Genomic DNA, 19,071 nt, shown 5'->3' on the forward strand with positions numbered 1-19,071 from the left:
TGCTCCCTTCTGGTAATTAGCCTCTTGATGGGACTATCCAATTTTCCAACCGAGATTGTAAACACTGCATGCCCCATATTAATTATACCCCTATCAAGGTTAGCGTCATACTTACCCCGGGCTGCAGCCCGACGTCATCCACACCCACGTGGCTGCGCGTGCCCAACGTGTTAAACTTATCCCAACCTCTCCCATCATGATATATATATATATATCCACGCCTCCTTGCGTTGTGTGAAACGCATGCCTCAACATGGCGATTGCCAATCCATGAGTATCAGCTAGACTAACACGTAGAGCTATCAAAAACCCACCAATCCTTTGCCAGCCCCGGTCGTCTTATAGTGTATTCCATCCTGGATATGCGCCGCGCTCGCTTCTCGTATCACACCTCTCACGGAAAGGCCTCACGATGATAGGCACGTCCACTGCTGAATGGATCTTTATTCTCCTCTCCATATCCCTACTGCGTGCCATCGCGCCTCTTTCAATCATTTACAGCATTCTCTGGCTCTTCTTCCCGATTGCTATCGTCAGGAAGCATCCACTACCATTCCTGCTCAAGATATATGCCCTTACCGAGTCCGCATTCTTTCTGTTCGTGTATCTCCCTCTTCGAGCCCGCAGCCAGTCCGCGGCTGTTCACCCTCCGCTGGCAGACCGTGCTGCGCGAGAGGCACTCTTCGAGGAATGCATGCAAACCTTGGACGACCCTGAGACCTATCTGCGCAAGTGGTTTCTGGACGCGCCCCTGCATGAGATCAAAAGGGAAAACCTGCGCGAGTGGGTGCGGTGGGGGTTCTTCTCGAGAAACGACGTCGCGGCCAACTCGCTCGACGAAGATGAGGTCGAGCAATATGTCGTTGGGCTCGAGAGGAAACTTGGGCGTACGATCGAGGAAGGGAGAGGGACGGCAAAGTCCTTTCGCCTGACGTTTGACAGCGTTGGGATGTCGCATCGACCCTTGGTCTGGTATTTGGTCAGTCTCCCCAGAAGCCCCGTGTTTCAATTCCTGATATCTACCCTCCAGCTCGTCTTCATCGTCGATGTATACACCACAACCCGCCTGCTGTACGCCGGTCTAACCTACCACCGCCTGTCCTTCCCTCGCCTCCTCCTCACATTCCCCCCTCAACCACTCCCCCTGGCCCGGCACAAGTCCCCCTCCGAGACCCTCCCATACTGGTTCCGTCCCCACACATCCACAACAACAAGGCCGATAGTATACATCCACGGCATCGGCATCGGCCTCTACCCCTACGCCACCCTCCTCGCCGACCTCGCCCACGCCGACCCCTCAACCGGCATCCTCGTCTTCGAAATCCACCCAATCAGCGCCCGCATCACCCAGGCAACAGCCTCCATGCCCGTCCTCGTCGCCGAAATCCACCGCGTCCTCACCGCCCACAACATCCGCGACTGCGTCCTCGTCGCAAACTCGTACGGCACCGCCGTCGCATGCAACGTCCTCCGCTCAGCCCTCTTCGCCACGCCCGCCCGCCGCCCAGCCGTCCGCGCAACCAGCACCGCCTTCTCAAAACCCCACATTGCCGCCCTCGTGCTCGTCGACCCCATCTCCCTGCTCCTCCACCAGCCGGCCGTGGCGTACAACTTCGTCAAGCGGGCCCCGCGGCGCGCAAACGAGCACCAGCTGCACTATTTTGCGAGCTCGGACATGTGCGTTGCGCACACGCTCTCGCGGCACTTTTTCTGGACGGAGAATATCGTGTGGAAGCGGGATTTGATGGCCCGGTTTGGCGGGCCCGTGTGTGTTTGTCTGGCGGGGCGGGACCTGATTGTTGATGCCGGGGGTGTGTGGAAGTATCTTACCGGGCGGAGCAGGGCGGAGAGTGTTGGGCGGGATCGGGATGTCTACCAGGAGGGCTATTTGCGGGTGCTGTGGTTTGAGGATAGGGATCACGCGCAGGTGTTTGATTACAAGGGGTGTAGAAGGGCGATTGAGAGCGTGGTGCGCGAGTACTGCGGCATCAGCAGGCATGGCATCGAGAACGACAACAACACCAACAACAACACCAACGCAGACCACGTATCCAACCCCTAATAAATAACAAAAACCCCTAATCTCACCCCATCCACCCCCTCACAAACCCCATAATCCCCCACCCCTTCCTCCTCCGCTCCTCCTCCTCCCGCTCCCTCTTCCGCACCAACATCCTCTCCCACACCCCCCTCTCCATCGCCAAAACCTCCCGCTCCGTCATCTCCCCCATGCCGAAATCCGGCGCCGTGTCCGGGGAAGGCACATACTCCCCCTGTCCTTCCGCATCCCCGCCAATCCCAGCTACCCGCACCGCCTCCTCCGCCTTCCCAACAAGCCACTCCCCATGCACAAGCCCATCAGCCCAGTGCGCAGGCAGCCCCGCTCGACCGACCCACGCGCCGACAAGCGCGCCCGCGACAGCGGCGTTGGTGTCTGCGTCGCCGGCTTGCATTACTAGGTCTGTGATTATGCGTTCGAAGAGGTGTGCGTTGGTGTTGTCGTTGTCGTTCTTGTTGTTGTTGTTGTCGTCGTAGTCGTTGTTATATCCACCAGCGCAGCCGCGCATAGCAAGACGCAGCGCGAGAATCGCCGCGCCAAGACACTTATACACGTAGCCCATGCTGCGCCTCTCATCCAGCGCGAGCTGCGCGTACGTGTCTGCATAAACATGTCTGTCGAACTCCGCCTTGTCGAGCAGGCGAGCAGCTTGTTCGTCCGTTAGGACATCGCCTTCCCCCTCCCCAGCCCTCGGATCAGCATACTCCCCCCTCGCGCGCACCCACGCCCAACTCCTCTCCAGCAAACAATCTACATCCCCCTCCCGCACGACCGTCCCCCTAACCAACCCCCTAACCAATCCCCCAACAACACAACACGCAACAACACACCTCGGATCCGCATGCGTCACAACCCCCACCTCCGCCGCAACCCTCCACACCTCCTCTTCTCCCCCCGGCGCCCCGAGAACACCAATCACATGCGTCCGCATCAAGCTCCCGTTCGCCGCCATCCTGCGCCCATGTCGGATCCAGTACTCCCGCGAGACTTGCGCTGGGTCGGAGAGGTAGTTTGCGCTGGACACGACGCCGGCGATGGTGTTTCCTGTGCCGAGGGGGGGGCGGGAGAGGGCGCGGATGCCCTCGCGGGTCCAGCGGCGGAGGCGCGCGGCGAAGAGGGGGGCGGAGAGGGGGGTGGGGGTCGGGGTGGAGAGGTAGGTTAGGAGGAAGAGGAGGGCGTGGTCTGTGTCGTCGGTCCAGGTACGGGGGGGGAAGCGGTCTGTGGTTGGTTGGGTTAGGATGGTCTGTTTATATGGTTGGAGGAGAGGGAAGAGGGAGGGAAGGGGGAGGAAAGGGGAATGAGAGGGACGGAAATACCCCGGTGGCTATCACCCAGCAACGGGGTCACGGGCTCGACGAGGCTGAATTTCGCGGATGGATAGGCTTTTCGCGCGGCGTCTTGGGTGAGGAATTCGGTGTAGAGGCCGATTGTGTCGCCGAGGGCGGAGCCGAGGATTGTGCCTATGGCGCGGTCGGGGGCGGTTGGTGGGAGGGGGGATGGGGGTTGTTGAGGGGTGGTGGACATTGTGGGAGGTTGATGGGTGTGAGATGTGTTTGACGTGTGGGTGTTTGGCTTTCTTTTATATATCCCCCTTGGCATGTTGTGTCGGGGGGTTTACGTTCAGGCAGCAGCTTTTTGGACATATCCACCACTATCTCGTATTCGGCACGTGGTGGCTGAGTGATGTACCGCACGGATGAAAAGGTCGTGGTTTTGGGTTGTCATGGTGATGAGTAGATGGTGCTGGAACCAAAGTTTGAGTTTGGGTCGTCGGCTCCAGGGGATGAGAAGGATGGATTTGTGGTTTCGGTTTTTCAGGCTTGGATGGGATGGGATGTGGTTCTAGTTGAGGCTGACACGTGAGTGAGAGTCCCTTTTTGGGTTTAGCGTGGTTCTTTGTGAATATTTGCGCGGACGTTGGAACGTCGATATTCCACCTCGGACTTTTCTTAGTCATTCTCAAGTCTCGCGCGACGACCCTGGTTACATGCTTGGAGGGTTCGATGACGTCGTGGTGAAGGTCGCTGGACACTTACTGCATGCTTATAAGGCTCGATGACAACGTGCTGGAGGTGATTGAAGACTTACTGCCTGGTACTTGGACCGAGGAGGGATCAACATGACAGATTATAAAGTGCAATAAATTGGACACCTTTAGTCCATCACCCCATGGACACGCGGATGTCGACTGTCCTCCGGACCATGATCTGGTCAGACCCGTGCTCCCTCAACGACTCGGCGTCGACAACAGTGGAAGGCTTGCGACACTCAATGAGATTCCTTGTATCTGCGTGATCTGGCCGTAACGGACCCAGCTCCATCTCTGGGTTCTTCACCTGTCTCTTGAACCCCCGATCCCTGAATCGCGACCGGCTCATGCTTTCGGACAAAGTGTTTGACCTACTCCTGGGCTTGCCCGCAGCGCGTTTCCTGTACATGTCGTGAGGGTCCATCTGCCCGGTCGTCGTCGAGAGATATCCCGTGTTGAACAGGCGCAGAAACGGCCGCATGCACGGGATCGTGGCGGAGACAATGCATAGATGCATCTCAGCTTGGGTGTAGACTGCCGTTTTCACCAGCGACCAGGTAACGTCGGGCGAATCAAAGGCCGACATCAGATTCCAGAGGCGGAGGCCACCGAGGGCCGAAATTCTGTGCATGGCTTAGCATAGACCAGATGAATACAAGCATACACTACCCACGGTAACCGAAACCAGAATGCCGTGACGACGATGAATTTTGTGGAAAACGGAGCATGGAGATTCCAGACGAGGTATATCGGCAACGCCAATAGCATGAGCTCTGTCACTGAGCCAGAAGCAAAGATGCCTATCCATTGAGGTTCCTGTTTACGTTCAGCTATAGCCAGGCATCTATATAGGGCAGATCGTATCATACCGACTGTTTTAGACAGACATGGAAGGCGTCAATGTCATCAAAGTCGCTGCAGGCCACGCCGACGATGATGGTGCATGCGAAACCCCACATTGCTATCACCATAGAGACGACCAACGAAGCCATAGTGTGCCGCCTGGCTCTGGTCAGGCGATAGATGAAGAGCGAACATCCTGCTCTAGCAAAGCAGAGCGCCAGGATGTACAAGACGTTACTGATCCACAGAGTCTGAGACCATCAGCGAGGCAAATTCATGCAATTGGACATACAGACCCAGTATGTATGGCGTTGCGCGTCTTGGGAAAGATTGTGTTCTCGCTGCCCAAGACCGCTGCCGATTGACGACGCAGTGGCAACCGCCTGACCAAACCCAAATAGCTTCTCTCTCATCAGCAAAGGCCCTTTCATTCACTCGTTCATTTCTATCATCGCACTCACAGTAGCCAGCGTTATCAGCACGTCGTCCCATCTGAACAGCTCGGCAAAAGGCCACCTCGTCGTAAGGCGGAAGATGTAAAACAGACAAGAGCACGTCAGACACAGCACCATCGCTACTGTTATGAACGGGCTGTGGTCATTTGCACTGACGGCATCGCTGTAAACGAGTCCGCGATGCTCTAGTTGGCGAGTAAGTGTTGTCATTGTTTGGGTACGTGGGCGTGATTGAAGAAAGACCCAACATTCAGGACTACATCACGAAGGTACGAGGATTGAAGGAATATCACTTTAACCCAAAGCCTCCGCAAGGAGGAACAGGTTATTTGAGCCATGGTCACATTTCGAAACTCAGCCTTGCGTCTTACATCCAAGACCAACTAGTCAGCCCTAGGATTTGAGTTGCTTGCGCAGGTCAGCGTCTGCGATATATTGATTGGGTCAGGGAGCTGTAGTTCTGAACATATACCGCGCCGCGCTCAAGGCGTCTCGGCATCCCGGGGAAAATATAATAGATGAGATGAAGGGCCGTCTACATACCCAGAGCAAATCAGCGCTGCTCTACCTAGATACCTTGATAGCAGCAACCTCTCCCCTGGAAAGCCAAGCACATTGACGAAACTCTATACACCTATCACTGAATACGACCGCCAGTCGTATACGGGAAAATATCCTATTCTAGATTTTTTGTCGACCGACCGGATGAGATGTCTCGGTGGTACGTACAGATCATGAACCGGGCCCTCTCCCGGGTTGCCTCCGGATTAAAGGTCCGTGTGTACCCATGGATCCAGCATTTGTTTGGGACAAGATCGACAAAAGCTCCCGCTCCCGCTTCCGGGATCCACTAGGTTTAGTTCGCAGACGTCAAAGTAGCAGTCGAAGATTGAAGATGACTGTCGCTGCGACAGCATGCTGGACATGATTTGACACATGTACCAACCCCCCAGACAAACAGAATGATTTCTGAAGTAATTATCAGAATCTGGGCCTTCGCCGTATACAAAAGAAAACCCAAGGGCAGGTTTCGGGCAAGGATGAGCGCTCCACAATAGCCCCGCTGTGGTTCTATTCGTGTTATCTCGGCAGCTCTCGCCCTGTTCCCTCATTCCTGTTATTTGCCGCGCTTGCAGGCCCTTGCAATGCGTAGGCGCCGCTGCGCTGTTCGGCGTCGCCGTGTTGGTGTACTCCGGGACCATCCTGGGGTGGATCTACGTTGAAGTCTGACACAGTCACTCACTTCCTTCCTCCTCGTGCACCGTGCAACCAAACATATCGCAAGTCATTGTCGTCACAAAACCTCGGGGGTCTCTTGCCCTGTACCTATGATGGCTCGAATTTGCATCATGCCATTTGAATTGCAGCATGGGATTACCAAACTGTCGGGACGCCACAGTGTAATGGATGAGACTAGAGCAACGTGGTAAGAAGGGTGATTAGAGGATTTCGGTCCTTTTCTCGGCCCTTTCCCTCTGCCTCCTCTAGTAGCCTCTCGTTTCTGCTCCTCCCGAGGAGTTGAGTTCTTCATGTGAGGGACGGGACTGGTTTTCTACGTGTCTTTCTTGCACACTGCCCACCATGGTCAGCTTCGCGAGCATGACGAACAGGTACCTTGCCGAGACGAAGAACGAGTTTGCTCTGGAGTCTCGGACCCTTACCGACAACGATGGCCTCGCGGCCGATGCCAATGGCACGATACAAGATGGAAAGGATATGGCGAGGCTTGGTAAGAAGCAGCAGTTCCAAGTACGTTTGCGTATTTTCCCGGGTGTGTGTCGGTCGCCACATGAGCTCACGGGAAATTATGTAGAGAAACTTTCGGTTCATTTCGATTCTTGGCTTCACGTGCACGTTGATGTGTACGTGGGAATGTCTGGTCGCGAGCGCGTCTCTGGCATTGATCAATGGCGGTCTTGCGGGGTTTGTGTGGACTTGCTTTGGCACTACGTTCTGCTACACGGCGGTCATTGCGTCGATGGCTGATATGGCCTCGATGATGCCGACGACCGGTGGACAATACCGTATGATTCCTCCGCTGTGGGATCCGATTCATGAAATGTTTGAATTGACAATGTGGGTTTAGACTGGGTCTCGGAGTTTGCGCCAAAAAGCAAGCAGAAATTCATGAGTTACATGGCTGGTACGCACTGTGAGACTCTGGCCTTGGTCATGACTTTGTCTAAACACAATCTACAGGATGGACTGCGTCGTTGGGATGGCAAGCTGGTCTTGCCAGTACCGCGTTCCTTTCTGCGACCATGATACAGGGCCTGGTTGTCCTGAACTATCCCACATATGAGGCTCAGCGCTGGCACGCGACACTGATATTCATCGCGGTACTCTCTGTCTGCATATTCTTCAACACCATCGGGGCCAGACACCTGCCCCTGATTGAAGGCCTGATCCTGATGCTTCATATCATGGGCTTTTTCGCTGTCGTGATTCCGTTGTGGGTATTGGCGCCCAAGATCTCGGCAAAAGAAGTCTTCACTTCGTTTTCCAACACCGGAGGATGGAGCTCTGTTGGGAGTGCTTGTATGGTGGGACAGCTTGCATCGGTATACTCGTTTCTAGGACCCGATGCTGCTGTTCACATGGGTATGTGAACATACCCGAGCATTCCGACGAAGATACTGTACTAACAGCATACAAAGCTGAGGAAATCCGCGACGCATCCAAGATCGTCCCCCGCGCCATGATCACCACCGTCCTGGTCAACGGCCTGCTAGGCTTCGTCATGGTCATCACATTCTGCTTCTGCATCACCGACCTGCCCGCCGCCCTGGACTCCCGCACCGGCTTCCCCTTCATCGAAGTCTTTCACGCTGCCACAGACTCCAAAGCAGGCGCCACGGCCATGGTCTCCATCTTCATCGCCCTGCTCATGTGCTGCGCAATCGGCAACCTCGCAACCGCGTCCCGACAGTTCTTTGCGTTTGCCCGCGACGACGGCATGCCGGGCGCGCATATCTGGAGCAGAGTCACCACCGTCGGTGTTGCGATCCCGCTGCATGCGATACTGATCAGCATGACCATCTCCATCGCCATCGCGCTCATAAACATCGGATCGTAAGTCTCCCCAGCCCCGGTACACAAAGTCACCACCTATCTATCCCCTAACCCCCAGGCACTAACCAAACCCCACACAGCACCGCAGCCTTTAACTCCGTCGTCTCCCTCGTCACCGCCGCCGATTTCTCAACCTACTTCCTCTCCATCATCTGCATCCTCACCAAGCGGCTCCGCGGCGAGCCCCTCCTGCCGTCCCGCTGGAGCATGGGCAAATGGGCCATCCCGGTCAACATCTTCGCCTGCGCCTATCTCATCTTCGGCATGGTCATGTCCTTCTTCCCGACGTCCCGGATCGGGCTGAGCCCCGAGGGTATGAATTGGAGTGTGCTGGTGTACACGGTTGTGGTTGCGGGGGCGGCGGTGCTGTATTTGGTGCATGGGCGGTACACGTATCGGGGCCCGGTGGTGAATGTGAGGCGGGTGGAGTAGAGGGTGGTTGGGCGGTGTGTGGTTCATGCGGCTTTTTGGCGCATGAGTTGTGCTATGAGAAATGACGTTGATTGCTCATCTGGAATGGCATAGATAGAGGTATGGGGTTATAGATGCTTTGCCGCATAGAGATTATCTGAGCATACAGTTGAGAAGGTGGAAGTCGGGTGTGTATACATCCTCATCAAATGATAAGGCAACAATCCATGTCTGGCGTTGTCATCTTAAACGCCGGGCTGCCGCATAGCTTGGTCCATGGAGATTGTTGCCACCGAATGCTATCATTGGTTCGTTTGGGCTGCATTCCACATAATCCGTCGCCAGTATCTCTGCCACAAAGCAACGATCGAGCAGAAACAAACCAGACTACACCGAGACCAATACACAATGTACTCAATGTCTATCATATCAAGCCTTGTCGGGCTGAGAATCATCGCTCTGCAGCGCTGACATTTGACCGCCCTCTGGCGAATAGACCCTCACGATATAGGCTGGGATCACACAAGGCTGGCTGCCTCTTCTTGCTGACCCATCATTCTACCTGCCTGACGCCTCTTCTTCGTATCTGCATTGCTTACCCCGCACCATGGGTGTCAAATCAAACGTAAAAGCATGTACTTTGTCTTGCTCTTCAGACTCCAATGCTGACCTACTCTCGATCATACTCGATATTGTACTCTAAGCTAGTGTAGACTGTAGAATCCCCCTTCTCAAGTAGACCTCTCCTGAATTCGTACGTCATTGAGGATACTTCGAGTAAGTAACTTTAGTCTTTTGTACAGATGGACTTGTCAAAGTCTCACATGTTCCCTTATTCAAGATCCAGAGAGCTTCGATTCTAGTATGCTGATGGTGGACTCGGTGTAGGTGCAATTCTCGATCCCCGGGGTCGACCAAAAGAATGCAAGCACAGAATGAATCCATAGACCGGAGCGTCTTCACCGTGATCTCGCCTTTAATTCAAGACAAAGGAAAAGAGCTACACTTGAAGAAGAAAAGGGCACAGTTTGTCACAGACCATGATGCCGTCCTGAAGCAGGAAATCAAGCGATGGACCTTACCAGCCTTCCTCGAATCATTCGCTCGACTGTCGCAAGCTCATGTCTTCAGGTCCCCTAGGGAAGAACGTGTGTACTTTGGGGTGTCGCAGCAGACAGTCAGATCCCAAGAAAATGATCCAATGGTCGGACCTTCAGGAAGTGGGACCGCCGCGGATGCTGTGGCAGACCCAGAACCAGCTCCAAGTCCTGGCATACCAAATGAGCCTGTCGATGCAGAATCCGACCCAAAGACTGATGACACTGCAGTTGCTGGTAATCGCTTTGCCCCATTCTCTGTTCTCATTAGCTGACTGACCGACCCAGACTCGGATCCGGAGGACGCAAAGTCGTCGTTCCAGCCACAGGAAATCATTCTATCGATAAAATATTCCCAGCCGCCACTATCTGCTTCGCTGCCCCAGCGAATCCAACGGCCACTCCTCGACGACTTCCAAAAAGCCATCGAGCAAGCATGTTTCGATTTCGCGGAGCGGCAGGTGCCCAGAGTTCTTAGCGAGAAGCGATGGGAATCGGCGGACGCTGTGGAGGTCACCAAATGGCGCAGGATAATTCCACAATCTCTGTGTGCCATGTACAAGAATGACAGCGAGGTTACACTGACAGGCATGAGCAACATGTTTCACAAAGCGTCACAGCTCCGCAATGCCGCAGTCCATCGCGAGCGTCTGTCAGTATCCAAGCTCGACTACATGCTCGATGGCTCCGTTGTCCTGGCAGGGTATCTCAGGGACAAGGACTGTGAAGACCGGTTGCGAAACGACAAGGATCTGGTGCGGAAGTATACGTCCGAGGTGGAAACAGACCAGAAGAAGCGTCTGAAAATGTTCAAAAAGCAGGTCGACGAGAAGAAGAGGGAGTTTGAGATCTGTTTGCAGCAGATGGGGCAACAGGTTCTCGAGGACGATGCACGCTTTTCCCACGCAGCTTACAAGCGGCTGGAGCAAGAGCTTCAGACTAGTAAGTCAGCTCGCAGTGGTAGGCTGCAGGATCGTGTGGGAGTTCTTTGTCATAGTCGTCCGTCACTGCGAGGTTACTGGGAAAATATGGCCGAGATCAATGTAAACATTCTGTGGGACAGTGCTGTATGGATGGCTGCGATTGGACTCGTGCTCAGTTTGTTCCTTGCTCCAATTTTCGAGATTTGGCCATCGTAGGGGCTGCTTTTCTGCTCTCAAGTTTCGCTGTTCCTGTCGCAAGTTTCGCTTATAGACCGTTTCGCTTCGTCTGACAGCTGTTCTTGATCCCTTCGTGATAGCTCATACTGACTGTGCAGGTTGTGATCTGGTTGGTTTGTCATACATTGTTACATGAAATCTGAGCTGTGTGACCGACTGTATGCAATATTGATAAAATCTAGGATCCCATCGAAAACGACAATAATGAAGACGATGGAATGGAAAGTCGAGCAGGCTAAGTCTATCTGTGGCTATAACAACGACACTGGCTATAGTTCTTGAGACTTTGGTGTGAAGTGACAGGTCCGTGGATTGGAGAGATGATTGAGCCGTAGCTTGGAAAACACCGTGACCGTATCGACCGGGGCAACTGTTGGAAAAGTAGGCAATTCTTTGCAGTCCCACGCAGCAACTCATCGCCCTTGACATGGATACTTGGTATGGATATTTGGGTGATGGCGCGGATAAAGACTCACCGGGCCTTGAGCACGAAGTTGCAGTTGTATCTCGTTGTGAGCCTGCAACTACTACGGGGCAGTCAGAAAAAGGGGTTATGTACATGCAAAATCCGAATACTTCTCCAGGTCACTTCTCCATTGCGTACATGTCGTGTCAGCTACAGGTCGCAGGAATCTCGTAAACTGTATTGGACCAGCTTCAGCTATATTAGTGTAAGAATGTCGTGACTGGCGTACAATGGAGCCAATTCCTCCATTGTTCTTGGACCCAGTCCGGTAGATGGAAGGAAAACGCCAAAATAATCTTATACTCCATAATGACATTGGACTATACACCGCTCGCACCGGGAGCTTTCTCATCTTTTCGCAGGCTCAAGAGCAGCTCGCGGAATCTTTGCTTTTCTGTCCCACTGCCGCCCCCACGGGTCCCCTTTCCACTCAGATCAACAAGCTTCGCAATACGCTCCCAGCTAGTGCCACCCGCCGTAGTGTCTTCACGGCTCTTGATAAAGTCTTCAGCCTCGCGGCGGGTCTGTGCAGTCTGTTTCTCTTTCTTGTTGTTGTAGTTCTCGTAGAAGTCGTCAATCTGCTCGTGAGCGGCTTTGATGGCCTCGGCCTTGCGGTTTGCAGATACCTCGTCGCGGTGTTGAACTTGGAGGTCGCGCTTCTCACGCCATTCTCGGATTACTTCTGGCTCGGGCTCGTTTGATTGCGGAATATAAGACGACGCTGTGGTCTGCGGCGCGCCGGGGAGGAACGGCATCGAAGTTCCAGTGATGGTGCCGCCAGGAGCCATGTGCTATTATGTGTCAGCTGGTCCTGACGCCCGCAGATATTCTCAGCATACTTCATTAGATGTGTCTATCGCAGGAAAGTCGTTGTTGAATGACATCTCCTCGGCATTTCCCGGTGGTTGATATGAGCTACCTCCACCCAGAAGATCATCATCGCCGTCCTCGACCGTAGCTGCGAGGTTGTCGTTGGGAGAAGCAAACTGATTGGCGTCGTCGCCCAGCGCAGCACGTTCGCGGGAGAGAAAGTCATCACCGTCGGCTGAGTCGCCGACTAGATCAAAGCCAGCCTGTCCTCTTGCCTCTGTCTGACCTGAGACCTAGATTAGCCGTCATGCGCGAACAGCTGCGTACCACATCATACCTGCGTCGATCTCGTCCAAGGAGGGAAACCTGTCAGCCATGATTGCGATTGTGTGTTTGTCGGTGGGTTGGCGGTGCTGTGAGTGGGCTACAGGATCTTCAACTGGTATGCGAGTGGATTGACAGCCAGGCAAGGGTATTGAATGAGCTGTTGATGGAAGCAGAAGTTGTGATGTTTGAGTGGGTGGAGGCCAAACTTCACCTCCGAGCTGCCCTACTCGGCGTTTCTACGGTTCTGGCTTGCGCTAAGGAACTGCTCCAACGGAGCTCCCCAAGCTTCACGGTAATTAGACCTTGCCCGTACCGCAACATCTCATACGACAAACTTTTGCGCAGACAACCAACTCGGACAGCATCGTGTAGTACATCTGAAAGGGCTTGAAGCTTCGCAGTGGGACGAATTTCTGTATAGTCACTCCCGTAAACGTGTCTTGTGCTTGTGATGGCGTACACCGATGATGCCGTAAAGGCCAAGCTGTCTGCTCTCAATGAGACGCAGGATGGCATAATGGGTGTTGCGCAATGGGTCATGTTCCATAGGTACGACTTGTATCGAAGTCGTGACAAGCGCGCAGTCTAACAATGATGTGACAGGAGGCACGCAGACAGGACTGCTCAGCTCTGGCTACAACGACTGAAGGATTCAACGGCGACCAAGCGACTGAATCTGATATACCTCGCAAACGGTACGGTTATCCCCTGATGATGGCCAATCTCATACTGACGTGTTATCAGAAATTGCACAACAATCACGCGTTCGCAAGAAGATGGAGTTCATATCAGCCTTCTCTCCGGTGCGTAGTCCGACAATGAAACACAACAGACCTAACGAGAATTAGATTGTTGCCGAGGGCACCACAACGGCATATAGAAGTGCGACACAAGAGCTACAACAAAAGATACGGAGGGTGGTCGAGGTGTGGCGACAGAGGAATGTGTTTGACCTTCCCGTGCAGGAATCAATAGAGAAGGGCCTGGATGGTATGCCGAGTGCTTACGCTGGACATGCAGTTGGCTGACCGAGACTAGAGATTGACAAGACTCGACAGGGAGGCAAGAAAGGCGGTCTTGGAGGATCGCTGTTCAGCTCTGGACCCACGGCTCCTACCGAATTGCAGCCACTGATTGCTCCACAGAACGACCTCACCAAAGCCGAGATTGCCTATCGCTCCGTGATTGAGACTGCAAATGCAGAGTATGATAGAGTCACCAACCCTGACGCCAAAGCTCCCACTCCGCCCGTCCATGCCCACCAATTGAGCAACGTTTTGAAGACTCTTGCGAATGCAGAAGGGGCCGTCGCGCAGAGTATCAAATGTCGGCGTACACTCATTGAAGGCTTAGAGAAGCTTCTCGCGACCAACCGGACGGCATTGAGTACTGAAGAGACATACCACTACGAGCTGTCATCTAAGAAGACGACGATTGAAGCAAAGAAACGTGAGGTTGAGGACGGCATTATGCGTGGTCTGACGTCTGGACACGCGGGCAATGGCGCTGCGTACGAGGACGAGACCAACCGCCCGGACGTCGAACAATTGACACCACCGCCAGTAGAGTCGTTGACACCAACTGGTTCACCGCCCCCACAGGATCAGGCTGCAGCACCTGTCGAAGCCGATGCTAGCTATGACTATCCTCCCCAGACGCGCGCTGAACTAGATGGGATGGCTGATGCAGGGCAACCTGTTAGCCATGAATCTAATCCGGGCTTTGGGACCGTACCAAGTTCACTGAAGCGCCAGATGAGTGAGGAAGGCGGTGGCCTACCCTTTAAGAGACGCAGCTTGAAGAACGACGGACCAGAGTTTGCAGGGGAAGTCACCCTGGACGCAGATGTCGCTGATATGCTGGGCTGAGACTCGGCATACGGTCTTTATGGTGTACTCGGGCCACCATCTGTTCTTTTCTTCACATTAATAGCGGGGGGTTCTGTGTCTTCTTCGCGTTGATAGTGGTGGGGTTCTCTGTGCGAACAAATAATCATATAGTTGTGATTCACGGTCTTCAATCGAGCACCAGGAGCAGGTTTCCATGTATTTTAACATATAGGTATTCACTTTATATACTCTGCTTCATAGCGATATCTACCAGAACAGACAGCTAGGCACTGCAGTATCTACCGCATAGTAGTAAAGTCCCCTTTGGTGGTACACACGTATGAATCCCCTGAACGCCCGCCCCAGCCTTACACTATCCCCTGGCACTGCCAACAAGCCTCTCAAGAACTGAACTCGGGATGGTTCCCATCCTTTACCCTAACTACAGCACAAAACACAAGTTTCCGAGTTGAATTCGAGTTCACCCGAAGGCCATATGTACATGACCATGCCGGCGGGGAGGGGTTATACCACATGCCCAACGATCGAAGCGCTATCACCCAGCGGACATCGCAGACATTGTAGACATTGTAGACTGTAGACACAGTACAAATTGTAGATAGATTAGATATATTAGTTATATTAGATATGATAGATATGATAGATATGATAGATATGATAGATATGATAGATATGATAGATATGATAGATATGATAGATCTGATAGATATGATAGACATGATAGACGTGATAGACATGATAGACATGATAGATCTAGTAGAAAGCGTAGACACAGCAGACACAGCAGACACAGCAGATATATCAACCAATAAATCACCAACCCGCACCGCAAGCAGCCCTCTCCAAGTACCCTAAAGACAGATACACACTATCCAACAACCTCCATTCTTCTATATCCCGCGTCTTAAGCGAGTCCAGAGCAAGACATATAAACATACAATCATACAGTCAAACCCCCTGAATGACCCTCCCTCACGACTCCCTCGCTAGAAACGTCTCTCAAAGTCCAAAGCTACCATTGCATACATCCTCATATTTCACACTACTTCCCCTTACCTTTCCCTTCCCTCTATTCCCCTTCCCTCTATTCCCCTTCCCTCTATTCCCCTTCCCTCTATTCCCCTTCCCTCTATTCCCCTTCCCTCTATTCCCCTTCCCTCTATTCCCCTTCCCTCCATCCCCATCCCCTTCCCCTCCCTCCGTTCCTTCCCCTCCCTCTGTTCCCCTTCCCCAAACCGAAACCTAACCCAAGCTCCAATACCCCAGAAAGGACTCCCCCCAGCCCCTCCCCTTCCCCCAGCCCGGTCTACTCCACCAGTAATATACCCCAGGTAGTCCGCGAAACCGGGGGCTAGTAAGTGTGAAACCACCCATAGTATCAGTGCGGGGAGGGGGAAGTGTGGGGTTTATGACGATGGGCTGTTGGAGAATTGTACTTGATATCAGTGGATGAATGGATGAATGGATGGATGAATGATGTGATGTACCCGGGGTGGTGGCGAGGTCGGGTGATAGAAGGGGGCGAGGATTGAGGATTGGGGGGATGGGAGAGGGGAAGAGGGAAGAGGGTACGGGTAGGTACTGCGGACGCTGCCTTAGTGCAGATCTGCGATATCAAGGCCGAGGACAGGGACATTAGAGATCACTTTAATGACGCGGGACGGATTGTGGTTGATACATGAAACTAGAAGAATGCTCATTCGTGTGGTATATACATGTCCACTTGCATTGGCTGATATTCCCCCGCAAGCACTCCATCTTCGGCGAGAGCGCCTCGTTATCATGGGTATACTATATGAGTACGGTCAAGGCGGGGGGGGGGGGGGGGACCTACTCAGCGCTTCCTTCCGCGGTGAGAGGTGCTGTTGGATACATTCCTCGAAGACGTACGTGCCTTGCTGGATGCGGTTGGCGCGTCGAACGAGCGGGTTACGCGTTTGGCTCTTGGTGCCGCTGGGTTTTCGGTGGCTGTTTCGGGGGAGTCGGCCTTGCGCTTGCGGGAAGATGGTTGTGGTGCCGGGGATGGGGATTTTGCGTTGTGCCTCTTCTTGGTCTCTGCAGCCGTGAGGACGGGGCTTTTGGTGTCGATAGTCCTTGAGGCGCTCTTTGAGGTGTCTGAGGATGACGGGGTAGGTGGATGTTGAGTTTGTCTTGTCGGCTTTGTGGTTTGTGGGGTCTGATGCTTGGTGACGGGCTGTTCGTCGACAGAGCTGCCCGCGGGTGTCATCGTTTCATCCTTTCCCTCTTCGGTCGCACCGTGGTGTGACAGGAAGTTGGATATGCCCTCGGCCGCCGGATCGTCTTCATCGCGCTCGAATAGGTCGTCTGCTAGTGCTCTGGCAACATCGTCTGCATCCTCTTCTCCACCAAGCATTCGCATCGCATATTGGAGGAGCATATTCGGGTCTAACCCCTGGAGCCCGTTGCCTGCGCTTCCGAGCCGACTGACCAGAGCGGCTTTGAAGGCATCCTCGTCAATCATAGGTGCTCTGCTGGCTCCGTCTTCAGGCGGGATATCGAAAGTCTCGGCACCTTCATCCTGAGCTTTAGGCTTCTTTTTGAACTCCTCCAAGGAGCTATTCGCAAATCTTGTCCGCCAATCCTTCAGGAGAGCAACAGGCTGCTGAGCATCAACATTCATAGGCTTCGATGACCGATATGTCCGTTCCTTCTGCGTCCTCCAAGCAACCGTCGGTGTTGGGGACGACGGTGGCTCTGGTCCTTTGCTCGCCGATAGTTTCCGCTTCTTCCTTCCTCTTGCAACGGCACCAGGCCTTTCTCTCCTCTGGACGGTCGTTTCGTTTGTTGCACCGGCACCGCGCCCGGCGTCGTAGTCGTAGTATCCCGCAGAGCCATCTTCAATGTCTTCGTAGTAGTCGAAGCGATCCCAGTCATAATAGTCGTCGTCGTCTGCGAATGGAGGGGGAGACGCCACGGCGCGTTCGGCGAGGTCGTCCTAGAGGTAATTAGCAAGCCAAGGCGACATGACATGTGAGCAAGGTGTATATAGGCAAGCATACCGCTATGTGATATCCATCCTCTACGTAAGTGTAGTCTAGATCGAACTCGAAAAAGTCATCGTCAGAGTAGTCGCCGTAGTCCGACATTGTCGCGTGTATGCAATTGGTGGAGGGGGTGTCAAGTGTGCACCATATGTCGATAGGCGTTTGTCAAGTAAGGGGATCAAGACTCGGAATGTTTAGGATATCAGGACGGGATGCGCGGCATACGTCACGCGTCACCACTCGACAACAGTAGCGGAGAACGATGTTTTTCGTTGCGGAGTAATGGGACACTGAGCGAATAGAGGAGGCGAAATGTGTGGGATCATGAGTGAATCAGGGACGACTTTCATTGACGCGCATCACGTCCGTAGGTGCCTTGTGGATGGGGTGAAGTGTGTTTGGACGCCATGGTATGTCTGGGCGAAGTTGCGCCAACACACGCTGTTGGTCGGGCGTGCTGGTTGGTCGACCAGAAGACCTGGCGCTCCTCAAGTGCCCTGAGGATGATCAGCTTTGCCCTTGCTCCACCCGCATATCTTGTGGGAAGTAGTACAGAGTTGTAGGTTCAGATTTCGGCTTCCATCAAGATATGCCATCTGGACTTGGGCTATATTCGTAGTTATCGAGGCGTGCAACCGAGAGAGGTTAGTGCCGCCCGACTAGGTTAGCACCGATTGGCCGTGAATAGACATGTACAAGGTAACTTTACTCCGCTCTTCGCTCTGCTTACTTTTCTCGGAGTGCGACATGCATATTCACATTGGCTCTAGACTGAGGTTCAAAATAAATTCCTCCGCCAATGTGGGTGGACAAGGTATTGTGTATCACCTCAAAGCCGTCCAAACACCTGAGAAGCCAGCAAAACATCCTTCTACTTGTTGAGACGATTTATCCCGGGACACAGTCTTTCCAAGATCATCAACGTGTAGCCTGGCTTCGCTTAAATTAGGAAACAGTCTCGCCCTGGTTAGAATACTCTGTACTTTTGCAACGTGAAATTGGTGAAATAGTCTACATGCTGCAAGTCGGGCATGCTGTGGCGGCGCCGTTGAGCGGCGTGGCTATGAGTGTGACTGTAGATTGGGCTAGATGTTATTGGAATGGACGTTTCGTGACCGGCACGTATATATGTAAATGTCTCGCCGTCTACCGTGAGTCGGGATGATATGCTGGACCCGGATTTACAAGTCACGGGAACGAAGCGGGACGAGACTTGAAGGCCGACGGAGGGTGATGGAGGTGATGGAGAGTAAGATGAACGCTGGGGAAGCGGCTATACTTTGGGCTGTTTTGTCCAGACCCGCGGAGTGGGCAGAATGGCAGCAGCTTGTTTATCCTTGAATCCGGAGGCCCCGTCGAGGCGTGGGCACTGCTACAGTGCTACTGGCAGAGACAATCAGATGATGGCTAATTCTGCGCTATTACTGTTCCTGCGCGAACTTGAAGAGCAGAGAATCGAGTCGCGTTGTAGACGACTAGGAGTTAGA

At 53.6% G+C, this 19,071-nt stretch overlaps 10 protein-coding genes across 10 annotated transcripts; 5 read left to right on the forward strand and 5 right to left on the reverse strand.

The window, feature by feature from the left end:
* Positions 1–230: 230 nt before the first annotated feature.
* EJ05DRAFT_475414 (uncharacterized protein) lies at positions 231–2,102 on the forward strand. The gene has a single exon (XM_033743791.1). The coding sequence runs from the start codon at positions 413–415 to the stop codon at positions 2,060–2,062; it is 1,650 nt and encodes a 549-aa protein (XP_033601640.1). The 5' UTR covers positions 231–412; the 3' UTR covers positions 2,063–2,102.
* EJ05DRAFT_510038 (ADP-ribosylglycohydrolase) lies at positions 2,085–3,583 on the reverse strand (the record flags this gene model as incomplete). The annotated part of the gene is made up of 2 exons (XM_033748146.1): positions 2,085–3,277; positions 3,376–3,583. 2 exons carry the CDS (start codon positions 3,581–3,583, stop codon positions 2,085–2,087), a joined length of 1,401 nt encoding a protein of 466 aa, XP_033601641.1.
* A 638-nt stretch (positions 3,584–4,221) lies between these two features.
* On the reverse strand, positions 4,222–5,596 carry EJ05DRAFT_499612 (uncharacterized protein; the record flags this gene model as incomplete). The annotated part of the gene is made up of 5 exons (XM_033746871.1): positions 4,222–4,711; positions 4,762–4,904; positions 4,958–5,182; positions 5,228–5,332; positions 5,393–5,596. The coding sequence occupies 5 exons, from the start codon at positions 5,594–5,596 to the stop codon at positions 4,222–4,224; spliced, it is 1,167 nt and encodes a 388-aa protein (XP_033601642.1).
* Positions 5,597–6,655: 1,059 nt separating this feature from the next.
* Positions 6,656–9,144, forward strand: EJ05DRAFT_475417 (putative GABA permease). Its single transcript, XM_033743792.1, has 6 exons — positions 6,656–7,135; positions 7,200–7,410; positions 7,473–7,529; positions 7,586–7,987; positions 8,044–8,458; positions 8,539–9,144. Exons 1-6 carry the CDS (start codon positions 6,968–6,970, stop codon positions 8,888–8,890), a joined length of 1,605 nt encoding a protein of 534 aa, XP_033601643.1. The 5' UTR covers positions 6,656–6,967; the 3' UTR covers positions 8,891–9,144.
* EJ05DRAFT_336520 (uncharacterized protein) lies at positions 8,985–9,644 on the forward strand. The gene has a single exon (XM_033740885.1). The coding sequence runs from the start codon at positions 9,079–9,081 to the stop codon at positions 9,496–9,498; it is 420 nt and encodes a 139-aa protein (XP_033601644.1). The 5' UTR covers positions 8,985–9,078; the 3' UTR covers positions 9,499–9,644.
* Positions 9,645–9,791: 147 nt separating this feature from the next.
* On the forward strand, positions 9,792–11,105 carry EJ05DRAFT_485247 (uncharacterized protein; the record flags this gene model as incomplete). The annotated part of the gene is made up of 2 exons (XM_033745431.1): positions 9,792–10,203; positions 10,255–11,105. The coding sequence occupies 2 exons, from the start codon at positions 9,792–9,794 to the stop codon at positions 11,103–11,105; spliced, it is 1,263 nt and encodes a 420-aa protein (XP_033601645.1).
* On the reverse strand, positions 11,011–11,799 carry EJ05DRAFT_336633 (uncharacterized protein). Its single transcript, XM_033740886.1, has one exon. It carries the CDS (start codon positions 11,685–11,687, stop codon positions 11,208–11,210), a length of 480 nt encoding a protein of 159 aa, XP_033601646.1. The 5' UTR covers positions 11,688–11,799; the 3' UTR covers positions 11,011–11,207.
* Positions 11,800–11,912: 113 nt separating this feature from the next.
* EJ05DRAFT_499615 (clathrin light chain) lies at positions 11,913–12,779 on the reverse strand (the record flags this gene model as incomplete). The annotated part of the gene is made up of 3 exons (XM_033746872.1): positions 11,913–12,383; positions 12,432–12,688; positions 12,740–12,779. 3 exons carry the CDS (start codon positions 12,777–12,779, stop codon positions 11,913–11,915), a joined length of 768 nt encoding a protein of 255 aa, XP_033601647.1.
* A 248-nt stretch (positions 12,780–13,027) lies between these two features.
* EJ05DRAFT_537519 (DUF618-domain-containing protein) lies at positions 13,028–14,850 on the forward strand. The gene is made up of 5 exons (XM_033749390.1): positions 13,028–13,278; positions 13,333–13,424; positions 13,474–13,532; positions 13,578–13,719; positions 13,768–14,850. Exons 1-5 carry the CDS (start codon positions 13,181–13,183, stop codon positions 14,595–14,597), a joined length of 1,221 nt encoding a protein of 406 aa, XP_033601648.1. The 5' UTR covers positions 13,028–13,180; the 3' UTR covers positions 14,598–14,850.
* Positions 14,851–16,393: 1,543 nt separating this feature from the next.
* On the reverse strand, positions 16,394–18,147 carry EJ05DRAFT_510044 (uncharacterized protein). Its single transcript, XM_033748147.1, has 2 exons — positions 17,600–18,147; positions 16,394–17,535 (listed from the first exon to the last, which is right to left on the reverse strand). The coding sequence occupies exons 1-2, from the start codon at positions 17,684–17,686 to the stop codon at positions 16,414–16,416; spliced, it is 1,209 nt and encodes a 402-aa protein (XP_033601649.1). The 5' UTR covers positions 17,687–18,147; the 3' UTR covers positions 16,394–16,413.
* Positions 18,148–19,071: the final 924 nt, after the last annotated feature.

The sequence above is a fragment of the Pseudovirgaria hyperparasitica genome (genome assembly GCF_010093815.1).
Source record: "Pseudovirgaria hyperparasitica strain CBS 121739 unplaced genomic scaffold EJ05scaffold_6, whole genome shotgun sequence".
Classification (NCBI taxonomy): domain Eukaryota; kingdom Fungi; phylum Ascomycota; class Dothideomycetes; order Acrospermales; family Acrospermaceae; genus Pseudovirgaria; species Pseudovirgaria hyperparasitica.